Source organism: Sycon ciliatum, chromosome 1, assembly GCF_964019385.1.
Source record: "Sycon ciliatum chromosome 1, ocSycCili1.1, whole genome shotgun sequence".
NCBI classification, from domain to species: Eukaryota; Metazoa; Porifera; class Calcarea; order Leucosolenida; family Sycettidae; genus Sycon; species Sycon ciliatum.
In genome coordinates this window covers 47,543,819-47,558,146 of record NC_088643.1, presented here as the reverse complement: position 1 = coordinate 47,558,146, position 14,328 = coordinate 47,543,819, and the positions used below count along the sequence as shown (strand labels likewise).

Sequence of the window (14,328 nt, the reverse complement as noted above, 5' to 3'; positions counted from 1 at the left end):
ACTCCGTTTCCAGGGCGAAAAACACCTCTGCATCAGGCCCCAGGTAGATCTACGCAGCGAGGGTCAGAGTCGCTCACGGAGTGGTGTAAAACAGACGCTGCATGAGCTGCAGGTGCGGATTCACAACGATGTTGCTCTTTCTCTCTATACAGCATTCTGCTCCTTTTTCTTGATAGCGCTATTGAGTATTGTGGTGTGAAAGACGAAATTGTTACTGTAACTGCGAACTAATACTTCGGAAGGCGTGGAGAGCATGAATTGTAGTACAATGTACAATGTATTCTAGACCATCTGTAGCGTCGTTACACTGAGCGAAGTTTGTTTAGTCACAATCAATTCATGTAGAGCTGCCTGCAGGCAAGTGTAGCACAATCATCGTCATGCAACTCACTACTGTGATTCCGTTATGATAATAATGTGACAGAGCTTTCATGATTGTATGGTGACAGACTTTTCTGGTGCTAGTTTACCATGGTTTTACTTTTACTAAGTTTTAGTCATGTATCCACTTCTACACTTTTTCTAGTCTTTAGTACAGTACTTGTACATGACGGTCTCTTTGAAAGACTTTGTCTCGGCTGAACTAATGCAGTAAAACTGCATGAAAGCTAGGTTGCTTCCTGTACTAGCTGTAGATCGACGAGGTCTGTAGACTGTGTAGTGTAGACTGAGTCTGTAGTCCCAGTCATTTGTACAAAGTCATGCACAAGTCATGATGACTGTAGCAGTGCTATGTCGTTTTTCCATCATCGCCATCGCCGCATCGGCGTTCCTGGTCGACTTGGTGGTCCCGTCTCAGTGGTGCGGATCTGTGCTGGAGTATCTACCACCTTGGCCATGTCACTTACAGCCTCGAAGGCATCGGCCTGTAGCGCCGATACAGCCCTTGTCCTGGAGCAAAGAATGAAGCAAGTAAGTACCATTATCACACGGAAACTCCGGCAAATAGGGAGGACCGAAAAGAAGTGGTGCGGCTGAAACTAGGATTCGATACAAGACGAGCTAGTCAAGAGACACGCCAGCTTTATTTTTAGTGATGGGTTTTACCATGTTTACTGTGCATGTGAAAGTCGCGGAGCGATAACGTTTAGCGTCTGTACCGCCCCCGGCCCGGAGTACTTCTCAGTTATACTTATACTTATAGAAATACCGCGCCGGTGCACAACAATCTGCGACGAAAAATAAAATCTCACTCACTGCTTGTAGTTGTAGTCTTCAGGGTGCGGAGTCGAATGGTCTTCATGGTCTTGGTCCGGGGAAGCTGAGACGCTCCCTTCCTCCTTTATTCCCAATCGAACTCGCGCACTTCCACGGAACCTGGGTGACTGCGTCCTACTAGATTATAACGTTATGGGCATTTATATGCAGAATGTCACTATTAGCGCCACACATTTTTATTTCGTTCTTGTAAAAGCACGAATGAACGCCCATGTAGTCTTTTGGACTGGTTTTGGTCCGAGAAGGCTGCGCGCGATGCAGCGTTCAGCCCTTATTCCCAATTGAACAGTCACTTGCTAATGCGTACACCAGTCGCCTGGTCACCATGCCTGCAGGCTACAACTAATTACTTTCACACCAAGGCTCAGCTCGCCCGCTAACACTAACAGGCTCTTTAGATGGATAATGAGTGATATGCCTTGGCCTTATGTATGCATGTCTGAACAGAACTAATTACTTGGACAAGCGCCACTATCCCGGCACAATGGCCCCCGGGCCTTCCCCTTTGAAACGTATATGATTCAGAGTCACAGACATATCAAAGTTATGGGCAGTGCCTGGTCGCGGAACCCCGGATAAGAGGGATAAGAGCAACATGAGATGATGAGTGTAAAGTAAGACTTGCAGTGAAACCTGTCTAAGACCACCGCTGCTCAAGCACCGCTGCTCAAGCACCGCTGCTCAAGCACCGCTGCTCAAGGGAACTTCAAAATGTGGTCTCTGTTGTCAGGTGGCCTCCTTATCCAGGGTCGTTTGACTGGAAATAGCATCCCTTGGTCCTGGTTACAGTGGTCTTCTGGGGCAGGTGGTCGCCTTATCCGAGTGATCACCTTGACAGGTGTTTTACTGTAGTGTAGTGTGTAGGTGTGTAGCCATCACTGATCACTGATCGGTGATCGGTGATCACCGATCACTGATCACTGATCACTGATCACTGATCACCGATCACCGATCACTGATCACCGATCCCACTGATCACTGATCACCGATCACCGATCACTGATCACCGATCCCACTGATCACTGATCACCGATCACCGATCACCGATCCCACTGGTGCCAGGACTGATGATGTAAGTTCGTAGCCGCTCCCCGCCAGTGTGCTCAGGGACTTTTGCCAAGTTAGTTTAATTCCGCATGATCGCCATGATGTGTTATGTCGCGGGCCATAATGCCGGCATCCTGGCTGTGCTATGTGTTTGTAAGGCTGTTGACAGGGCCAGGCAGAGCTTCCATGCGGGTAAACTCCGGGAGCACGGGCAGCGCATCTTCCACCTCGAGCAGATGCGGAAGTTTCTTGTAGAGGAGTTCAGTACACTCCTGCAGGCTGGAATTGATGACTTTAAAAGAGTAAGTTTAACAGCATGGTTACTACCACCTAGGTCTCCTAGTGTAACATTCCTTGAAACATTACATCATTCTACTTAAGTAAGGAGCTGTGCTACACAAACATACCGGTACATTGGGTCGGTGGCGTGACTCTGTCTGACCCAGAGCAGAGTAAGGTTAAAATCACAACTGCAACGGAAGAGTAGTACTGTACGCTTGTTTTTATTGCTGCGATAAAGTAACTCTTCTTGTGGGACTCAAGACGGTGTAAGTGCTCATACTACTACAGTAGGTATCGGTTATAGCGTGGGTGTTTGAAAAACGACTTTCTATTCTTATTGCCGATATTTCTTACACACGATAAATCAAGTGTGACATATCATGTGCATGTGCGCAGAGGCAGGAAGATGATCGTATATGCAATGTAGTGCTACTGTGCATGCGACTGGTCATAGTCACATAGGCTTACCATGTGGCGATGCAACTTGAGTTACATGACCGCAACAGTTGAATCTGCAGCACTACGACTCAACGCGAGTCGGATCAGAACTGCATTGGACGGATGTTATTACTACAGGCGATATACAGTGAAACCTGTCTAAGGCGACCCCTCAAGGGACGAGAAAAAGTGGTCGCCGTGGCCAGGTGGTCTTCTTATCCAGGTTCAGTGGGTCACGTGACCATATCCACATGTGATACACCATTTTGATCAGTGCATCACAGCGCACACACCGATGCTACTCTAGCCCGACTCGTGTGCCTGGGGTCCTCAGACCTGTCAAATGTCGTGCATGCACCCTGTACATCTACACTTCCTGCACTGATGTGTAGATCTACCATGCCTGGTGCACCATGCAATGCATACATTTACATGACTAGCACTGTACAAAGCGGTCGCGGGTGGGTGGTCGCCGGTCGCGCTGAGCGAGTGGTCGCCTTATCCGAGGTGTTTTGAATGTGAATGCATCCGTGACAAGGAAAAGTGGTCGCCATGGTCGAGTGGTCGCCATGGTCGAGTGGTCGCCATGGTCGAGTGGTCGCCATTACAGGTTTTACTGTACTTTGTACTGATGTGGCATGTTGCATGTTTCATGTTTCATGTTTCATGTTTCATGTTTCATGTTTCATGTTTCATGTTTCATGTTTCATGTTTCATGTTTCATGTTTCATGTTTCATGTTTCATGTTTCATGTTTCATGTTTCATGTTTCGCTACACAAAGTCCATTCTTAGGACCCATATAATTATTCTACTGTACAATAAAATTGCTTGTAAGAATAAATATGCACTTGAAACCCATGTTATGATTATGAAAACATGAGAGTTCATTCTTGTAGGCAGCATATTCTTTTACACGACCACGCCGTATAACCAATACGCGCTGTACCTGTTTGACTGGCACAGAGCCCGGAGGAGACGGAGTACATCGTGCTGCCCGTGATCCACGCAGAGATTGACCATGCAATCAGGAACCTGTCGTCCTGGATGAGGCCGCGGAATGCCACCCGTTCCCTGGTGAGTGCATTGAAGAGGAGGAAACTGAGAACTCGTCTCTCGCGGGTGTTAGTTATCTAGGGTAGTGGCAAGTGCGTATGCTGCAGCTGGTGGCTTAGAGATAATGCTTCTTTCAGACATGGCCAACCCATGAGCTTGATACCCCACACTCTGAGGAGCACAGCCTACCAGGACAATGAGGCCTATTGGAGATCAGTCTTGACTCTCGGCTTTGAAGCTTCCCCGCTGACGCGATATGTGCACCCAAAGTAGAGGCGGATGCTTTGGATAGATGATATGCCAAATAACGTGCAACTAGACTTGGGAGGGCATTGCACACCAGTTGCATACAAACTGTACTACAACGTGTACATGGTAGGCTCTGAGCTCTGCCGGAGCACAAGTCACAGGTACCCCTACAACTTTGAACATTGTATGCAACTACTCTACAATGCCGTCCCAAGTCTAGTTGCACGTTATTTGGCATAACTATCATCTATTGTGGGTCGTTGGGGCTGCCAGCTGCCAGCACCCTCGATAAACCAGCATAATTTTCCAGTAACCAAATGTCCTCTTCATGCACATTGCAGCAGTAACGGAATCAGATGAGTTAATCCAGCACCCTCCCTAATCCAGCAGAATTTCCCTAGCACATATGGTGCTGTATGGAGAGATTTGTACTGTGAAGAGAGCGCATGTGAGCGTTCAGACAAGAGACCATGCATTTTCTGATTCTCAGTTGTGCCCCTTGCTTCGTGCAGCTCCTTGCCTCGTTCAATAAAGTGCAGGAAAGGGCACAGCCGCTTGGTGTCGTGGCTGTCATATCTCCGTGGAACTATTCAATGCTTTTGCTACTACGGCCACTGGTGGGCGTCATTGCGGCAGGTATGACATGATGGGTAGCCCTGAGTTGTTTTGGGGAAGAGGATTTGTAGGCTAAGCCAGTAAGACTGCAAAACGTTCTCCTTTTTGATTGCATTACTGGTCGGGCTTGTCAAGCTCCAAGCCTCTAATCCCAGTACCAGTACCCTCTCCTCCTCTGCCCCTTCCACTTGAGCCCTACTATGACCAGAGGGTGGTAGGGTATGATTGGCAGGTGAGCAAAGTTTGCCTGCGGACACAGCACCAGTTTTACCAAACATTTGTCGTCATGTCATCGGAGACTTTAGACTTGGTGTGACTGTAATGCAATTTGCAGAGTAGGAAGACATCAATAGTGTGTGGGGGAAATGAGGAACTGTGTGACGAACAGTGAGTTGGGAATGGTTTCACAACCTCAGACCACTCGATTCAAGAGGAAAAAGCCCTGGCACGATTATACTCAAAAGGAATTCTTGCTCAAATAAAGGAAAGCTGCACTGTACCCTACTGCACTGGTGAGTTAGAGTTCACTGTAAACTTCTCCTTGGGAGCTTTCCAACGAGTCCAAGACCATCCAAATCAGCCAGGTAGAACCGATGTTATTTTCGAAAATCGAACGTAAAAATGCACATGTGCGTGCATGTGCGTGCATGTGTATAACGCCAGTCGAATATCATATAATTATATCATTTTGATGATTTCAGCCGGCCTGATTCCTTGTAAGGTGCGGAGGTAATATGGGTATCCGTGTACTCGTGCACCAGGGGTACGACTCCCTGCTGTGCACTCAACACGCACCACAACACGCACTTCACCGCGCACTCACCCCCCCCCCCCCCAACAAAAGCGGCTTTTACACATGAAATAACTGTAAAAATATATATAATGGAATTGTCGATCATGCTTTTCACACAATATCAATAATACACCCATGTGTGTGTTCACAGGAAATACAGCTGTCCTCAAGCCATCTGAAGTTTCTCCAGCAATGGAGAAAGTACTTGCTGAGCGGCTTGGTCTATACCTCGATCCGGTCAGTTGATTGGAAGGCAATTTTCACTTGGATATTTCTCCCATTTTTTTAGTGCAAAATTGATAATTTGGGAACCACCCCAAATTGGATGTTTGTACAGGCGACTGCTGCGTGTACTTCTACTTGCACATGTATAACGAGAATGTAAAACCAATATTTCTAGTCACTGCCTGGCTAATTTACCTGATCTACAGGTTACGCAATATTCTTGGAACTGTTTGAAACGAAGTCTGGAAGATGCTCATGATGCAGCAACAGTGGCAACGACAGTGGCATCAGTGGAGGCAGCGGTGGTGGAGGCAGCGGTGATCAGGGCGGTGACAGCAGCAGTGGCTGTGGTACCCACTGCTGCGGTACCGGCTGCGGTGGTGGCGGCGGTGGTGGTGGTGACGGCTGTGGGTTGGCGGCGGCAGCAGAAGCAGTGTCTGCAGTCATCACCGTTCTCAAACAATCTGTGCTGCTTGTCTTGTCTCAGGATTGTTTTCCCGTCGTCACAGGAGGCATACCCGAGACGACTGCTCTTCTCAAGCAGCGATTTGATCACATCTGCTTCACTGGGTCCACACCGGTCGGTCGCATTGTGTTGCGTGCGGCTGCAGAGCACTTGACTCCCTGCACTCTGGAACTAGGCGGCAAGAATCCTGTTATCATTGATCGTTGCTGTGACTTGGAGGTGACAGCCACTAGAATCATGTTTGGCAAGTCCATTAATGCTGGTCAGGTATGTTAATGCTGGCCAGGTATGTTAATGCTGGTCAGGTATGTTAATGCTGGCCAGGTATGTTAATGCTGGCCAGGTATGTTAATGCTGGCCAGGTATGTTAATGCTGGTCAGGTATGTTAATGCTGGCCAGGTATGTTAATGCTGGTCAGGTATGTTAATGCTGGCCAGGTATGTTAATGCTGGCCAGGTATGTTAATGCTGGTCAGGTATGTTAATGCTGGTCAGGTATGTTAATGCTGGCCAGGTATGTTAATGCTGGCCAGGTATGTTAATGCTGGCCAGGTATGTTAATGCTGGTCAGGTATGTTAATGCTGGTCAGGTATGTTAATGCTGGTCAGGTATGTTTAGTAATGAGCGGGTTATCCACTACACTATACTGTAGTCATGTTGTGCAATGTGCATGCTAGTCAGGCAGAGGCTGTGAGGCTCAGTTTCAGTCTGGGTCGAGACAGAAACGTCTTTCTTTCGTGTTCTGTGTTTGTGACAATACATGTACTACCACCAGGGGCGCCAAAGCCCGGGCCGCGGGGCCGCGGGGCAGTGGGGCAGTGGGGAGTGGTACGACCCGGGGTCAGGGTGTCCTTCGGGGAAAAAAAGTTTTTTTTTTGGTCAACAGGGTACGTTTTAGCGCTCTTCTATTGCTTTTTCGGATGAACTGGGCGGACCATCCTGGACGAAAGTGGTACGAGACCATGGTCGTACCGTGTGTGACGCCCCTGACCACGTTGGGAACGGGAGAGTGTGCGACCAGGTTAAAAAAAACCTTGAGTGATAGCCTAATAATAGATCACCATTGGTTGTAGGTCACACTTTCTTCCTCGACCTTCGGGGTTCTTGTAAAATCCTTATGGCTCAAGCGAGTCAGTCGGAATGATTTTCCGCATCCGCAGGACCCTCAAGGATCAAGGTGCAGATGCAGCTCCTAAAGCGGTGCCGGGAAGCAAGTGGATCAGACCCACCACCAGAGTGGTTAAAGACCAGCACTGATCTCATCCCCTGAATCTATGTGTCCTCTCGTGCCAGGCTACACAACATGTTCCTTGATATGCGCACCTGTCCAGTGGACGGATTTCTTTTTCATTTACATTGGCTGTCACTTTGTCTCGATGTGTGCGTGTGCATGTGTGTGTGTTTGTGTGTGTGTGTGTGTGTATATGTGTGTGTGTGTGCTGGTGTGTGTGTGTGCTGGTGTGTGTGTGTGTGTGTGTGTGTGCGCGTGCGTGCGTGTGTGTGTGTGTGTGTGTGTGTGTGTGTGTGTGTGTGTGTGGCATTCTTCTGCTCAGCTGTGCATTAGCTGCGACTACATCATCTGCCCACGCGCACTACAGGATGAACTCGTCAAGAAGTTCTGCTCTGCTCTACAGAGATTACATGACGGTGAAGTATGTGATAGCATGATGGCCCGCTGCTTTTATGTTATTATTTATCCACACTGTGCCATGGGCAACCAGGCTGCAGGCTGAAGCAAACCACCTTGGCCGGTTTGCGTAAATACATTGTGAGGAGGAAGGTGAAAATGAATATGCCCGCTATCACCATTGTGTTGCTAGTTAATAATCTTACCATTGAATGCGATTTGAATCGGCCTCATTGGGAATTTCAGTGCTGCTTGGAGGAGTGCAGATCTTAGAGATCTCCTTTTTCTATGCATTTAACTTCTGTGCTGTTTTCTATTTCTCCCACCATAGGATTTGAGTAAAAGCAAGTCGTTTTGCAACATTATTAACGAGCGGCATTTCAGGTGAGGAGGTTGTTACCCAGGACTGAGTCAAGAGCTCAGCCACGGCCTTACCAATCATATGTACGCATGTAGCTTTTCTTCACGGCCTTACCAATCATATGTACGCATGTAGCTTTTCTTGTTGGACAACAAACAAAACAAACAAAATTCCACGTGTAGAATCACCACTCTCTTGAATTGGATGATGACCTTGAGAATCGGATAACGCCTCTTGTACGGGCAAACAGAACACAATTCACTGCGACACACGGTAAAGGATTTGAAAGAAAGAAAAGAGAAAAAGAGAAAATATTGTATGTGTAGACTGAGTGTTATTCGACATGGCGTGGACATGGCGTGGACATGGCATGGACATGGCATGTCCATGGCATGGACATGGCATGTCCATGGCATGTCCATGGCATGGACATGGCATGGACATGGCGTGGACATGGCGTGGACATGGCGTGGACATGGCGTGGACATGGCGTGGACATGTCGTGGACATGGCGTGGACCGAATTCCCATTTGACTTTAAAAGCCGATGTACAGAAGTTTTAAATATACACAAAGTATCATCAGAACAAGCCATGACTTATTTTATAAAGGGAAACTATCCTGTCTAATGTCACCTTGAAATCACTTATAGCCGTCCCTCTGCGATGGCCAACTCCCGCAAAGCATTCACAGGACGGTGATAGGCTGATCGGGCACCACGGATGCACATGATGGCTGGACGCAATAAAGCAACAAAGCAACATAGCCGGCACCGGACATACCGAGTCATTGTCTCAGCGTACAACTTCTGGTCTTCGTGCAAGATGAGACCACGCAGGTGCTTCACAAATCTGGAGCACTCTGGCGCACACTGGCGTGCAGAGTATGGAGAGAGGGCATACAGGAAGAACAGAGTGCATGCACTATGCTTCTAGCATAATTATTAGCAGTTTACTGAAAGCTCATGACCGAGACGGAAACATGCGTTACACCATGAGTCATGCACATATCAGACATATACACACGGGAAAAGCGCGAGCTCCAGTGTGAGAGCAAACAACTAAAGTATCGCCGAGGTCGCTACCACTATTTCGTACTGGTGTGCCCAGCGCGAGCTTGTGACTAGTTCGTTTGGAGGTGACAGTGTTGCGATGACCGAGGGTTCTCAGCGTCTGTTCTGCCTGTCCATGAGTGACACTGACTCGCGCTGCTATCAGGTGTTCACGAGGTGTTTGTCGCACTGGAAACGGAGCGCCTGTGTAAGGTTATACCCCTGGTGATGGTTTGGCCTGGAGAGCACTATATAAGTGGTGCTCTTCAGGCACAATCTTCCTTAGCAGATTGATGACCTCTCGTGTGCTCTGGATGGCAGTCGTGAGGCAGTTAAGTGTCAAATCAGGTCGGCGGGAAAAGCGTATGCTCCAGTGTAGGAGCCACCAACTTCCTTATAAAATGTTCTTTAAAGTAAAAACATATTGGCTGGTTGCGGTGGTTGCGTTGGTGGACGGTTAGTAATAACTTATTGGTGGACGGTTAGTCATAACTCATTGGTGGACAGTTAGTCATGACTTATTGGTGGACGGTTAGTCGTAACTCATTGGTGGACAGCTAGGTCATAACTCATAACAAATTGTCCATTATGACAATGTTCTACCTCTGTTTGTGCAGTCGTCTGGTATCTTTGCTTGAAGGCACGAAAGGTAATGTTGCCATCAAGGGCTCCATTGATCACCAATCATTGTTCATGGGACTAAGCGTTGTAACGGATGTGACAGAGGATGATTCGCTGATGGAAGCTGAGGTGAGTATGGGGGCGGGGGATGGTGGTGTTGATGATGCGGTCGAGATGTGGGTGTGTGCCCCTGTTGCCGCGATGATACTGGTGCCGTAGCTGCACTGCATAACACATGCTCAAAGCAGTAGGCACAAAGTACTAGTAAGCTTAGACAACCCCAATGTATTAGTATTGCCTTTTAAGACTGTGTCTTTTGAACTGCACCATGGCTTGATCACCCGCATTACATATTTTTTGAACTGCACCATGGCTTGATCACCCGCATTACATATTTATTTGCACATGCCTTCGTGATTATGATGTACTAGTAATAATAGTAATAGGTATAGATGAAATAGCACCTCAAACTAACTGCCCTCCATTGTGTCCATACCAGCTAATATTGCCCAACACCGGCAGTTTGAACTTGCAAAAGCATACTGCGCTCACGCCTTGTTTATCCGGGGGATCGGGGACCGGGCACTGTGCGTAACCCTGAGTCACGTACACTGATGGGGAAAGACCAGAGATACGATGGCATGTGATGCCACTATTTCCACTGAAAGTCACAGCAAAGAGCAATAAGATTTCCACTAAAACTGAACCAAATGGGTGCCCGGTAGACCGAAGACGAAGTGCCCGTAACTTTGATGTCCGGACAGCTGAGGTATGAGTGCACATGCATACATATGTGGCATGGCCATGGCGCTTTGTGGTCACAGACCAGTTGATTTCATAAGTGTGAAAGTATGGTGTCACTGATATGTGGACTTCAGTGTGTCACAGAGTCGACTGAACAGGTGCATGCCCAACTTGCCTTTGTAGATTGCAACATGTATTTTACTAGCATGTGCCACTGAAGTATACATGTGTGCATACATGCATGTGTGTGTCCTCTGCCCCCCCCCCCCTCCCTTATATGCCACTCCTAGATCTTTGGGCCTATCCTACCGATCCTGCCGCTGGAAAGCACCGAGGAGATTCTGATGCACCTAAGAAAGAGGTATGTGTGTACAGTAACTTAGCTAGCTGCGTCACAGTCCTACTTGTAGTCACGCTGTTCAAGATGTGTGCTGGGTAGTTTACATGATTTGCACTGGGCGGTTGGCATCAGTGGACGAGTTGTTTTCAGGAGAGGGGCAGATCTAACGTTCCGTGTCCTGTCGATCAGAGCATGCAGCAAATTTGTCTCCGGCAGCTGGAGTGGAGATTGTAGTCCTGTCCCGTCTCAGTCAATTGCTAGAGTACTGTATGGAGATTTGTCCAGACGTGTACGTGTGTGAATTGCTGCTGACAGTGCTGTGTGGAAAGGGAGTTTTAGTGTCTTGTGAAATGCTAGGTTGTCCAACTAGGGTAGGGTGTACAATGTGCAGGTACACTGTACACTAGCAACCTTGTACCTCACCCATTGTAGCACAGCCTCTCCTACCCCCCCCCCTCCCCCCCCCCCCCCCCCACACACACCTTGTACAATGTCACAGTGCAGGTACACTAGCAACCTCACCCATTGTAGCACAGCCTCTCCTACCCCCCCCCCCCCCTCCCACACACACCTTGTACAATGTACTGTAGTACTTTGCAATCTGAAGAAGCACCAGTTCTGGGGTCCATCGGTAGCCAGCATCACCCAGGCTGACTGGAGGCCAACACAGCCTCCCGGGATTTTGCTCTGTGTCACCGAGTGGAACCTGCGTTTCGAGGGTGTTTGTCGTTACCTTGCTAAACTAGCCTCTTGATGACGCCACTATGGTATACGTATACACAGAACAGATGGCCAAGTATGTGCTAATTTCTAGGTATTAGGACATCATCGCTGTACCAACGTGGCCAGAATAACACTTCAGTAGGCAATAAGGCTAAAACGGCACATCCTTTGGAATTTTTACAGAAAGAATGTAATACTATACGTGGGTAGTTGTTTTCCAGGAACCAATGTGTGCTTCTTTGTTCATACTCCACTTCACGTGTGTTTTGCACACCACTAGTCACTAGTGTTTTGTCCCAGTGTTTGTTGTCAAAATCGTCTTGGCAACTCCCAGGTCTCACTGCCAAACCTCCTCTCGGGGTCTTGACGTACTTCAGCTAAGTGTGACTATGCGAGGTTAGCGCCACCGTACTTGAGAAAAGTGTCATTTGGGTACGCGTGGCATATCCGCGCATAACTGATCATGCTTTGCCTGCTTTCTGTGCGTCAATGCGGCGGCAGGGACAAGCCGCTCTCACTGCACGTCTTCTCCAATCGTCAGGCGTTCATCGACGAGATAATTGACAACTCGTCGAGCGGCATGGCGGTGGTTAACGACTGTGTCGTCCAGGTTACCGGGATGAACACTCCGTTCGGTGGTGTCGGCGCCAGTGGCATGGGTGCTTACGGTGGCCACACAGGCTTCAGCACCTTCAGTCACAAGCGCACCTTCCTACAAGTGTCTCTCTGGGATGGTTTCAACAGCTGGTGAGTTCATAGCTAGCCGCTTGAAACTGCTGCACTGGCCAGTGCTGCCCCGGCATGCCTGTTCACTCAGTCGGGTTCTCACACACCGGGCGGCGGCGTGCTTGGCTAGGTGAACACTCACCATACACCTGTGCTTGGCTAGGTGAACACTCAACATACCTGTCTCATCAGTCATCAAGCTCTTTTCACTGTACAGTGCATTGGGGGAAACTTAGGAATAGAACAGGTTGTCGTCGGGTCAGCTTGTCGAATTGACTATCACAGCACGACTAGGAGAGGTTCAGTACCTAATATGCAGTTTGCTGCAGTAGCTAGTTTACTGCATACGAGACGAGTCAATGCGCAGGTTTGGGTTGGAGTCTGGTGAAGATCTTGTAGATTGGATTCGTTTACACGAAAAGAAAAGAAAACTGTGTGTGTGTGTGTGTGTGTGTGTGTGTGTGTGTGTGTGTGTGTGTGTGTGTGTGTGTGTGTGTGCGTGCATGCATGCATGTATGCATGTGCATGTGCGTACGAAGTATATTCATTCCTTCATCTCAGCAATCCTCTCTAAAAGCAAAGGGATGCAGCATCAGTCTTACATTATAGGTATTTTTCGGGTAAGAAAAGGGCATAAGAGGAGAGCTGATAAAATAAGAAAAAAGCATTAGCGGATCATAAACTAAGATACGAAACCAGGTGTGTGTGTGTGTGTGTATGTGTGTGTGTGTGTGTGTGTGTGTGTGTGTGTGTGTGTGTGCACGCCCGCACATACATGTGCATGCATATATGTCTGTGTGCTCAGGTTACGCTACGGATACGCCAAGAAGCCGTATGCGAGAGTGGCAGTAAAGCATTTTGAATCTATCCACCCATTTGACTATTGGCCACAGGTCCTGTTGACTTCCACGCTTTTTGTAGTAGCGCTCCTGCTAGCCAAAGGCTAAGCGTAGCCTTTGAATTCACTGCACTTCTACTGCTACATGTATCTCTCTGTGCAGTCACATTGCAAAAGTGGGATCTCGCAGTCACATTGCAAAAGTGGGATCTCGCAGAGGAGCATAAGCCCTGTCTGGAAGTCGGCCATTCGCCAGAAAACAGTCCAGCATTCTCATGCCTCCTGACACCCTCTCGCCATCCCGTGTTCTACTTCTAGAGATCGTTCATAATTATAATATTATTGACCTTTCACACGAAACGAAAAAAGTTTCTTTTAATAATGGGCGGGCAGTTTATAGAGGAGTTTCATTTTGGAAAAAAATATAGCTGAAAAAGATAGCTGAAATCCATATTCTACTAGTAGCTGTCAAGCTTTAAAATTATATTTTTCGTTCCATGAAAATTCTTCCCGCACTTTTTTTGGTTTGGAAACAGAACTGAAGCTATCTCGCGTTTTTTTCATTCTGTGTTTTACTGTTTTCTTCATTGCGCATGTACATGTAGCTTGGCTACTGGCATAATGCGTGCTGCTGAATTCACACAACTAGGTTTTTCACGTACGGTTGATCTGCTAAAGAAGTGAAAATGAGAGTGCCGGCGGCCGGGCAAATCATGCCCCCCCCCCCCCCCCCCCATGGGGCTGGGCAAATCATGACCCCTCCATGGGGCTGAGTAGCACTCGTTATCTTGATGCTTTGAGGTTGAACACACTCAATACTCATGCTTCGAGCTGCAATGACAATCTTACGTGTGACACGCTAAAACAATACTGTTTTCTGATGATCGCTTAGTGCAGAGTTAAAACACTT

General features: G+C 48.0%; 1 protein-coding gene across 1 annotated transcript; it reads left to right on the top strand.

Moving 5' to 3' along the window:
* The first annotated feature begins 526 nt into the window (after positions 1–526).
* Positions 527–14,086, top strand: LOC135829742 (aldehyde dehydrogenase, dimeric NADP-preferring-like). The gene is made up of 12 exons (XM_065342135.1): positions 527–912; positions 2,424–2,567; positions 3,950–4,060; positions 4,801–4,924; positions 5,848–5,933; positions 6,409–6,654; positions 7,942–8,040; positions 8,347–8,399; positions 10,044–10,176; positions 11,082–11,152; positions 12,356–12,601; positions 13,386–14,086. Exons 1-12 carry the CDS (start codon positions 733–735, stop codon positions 13,525–13,527), a joined length of 1,635 nt encoding a protein of 544 aa, XP_065198207.1. The 5' UTR covers positions 527–732; the 3' UTR covers positions 13,528–14,086.
* Positions 14,087–14,328: the final 242 nt, after the last annotated feature.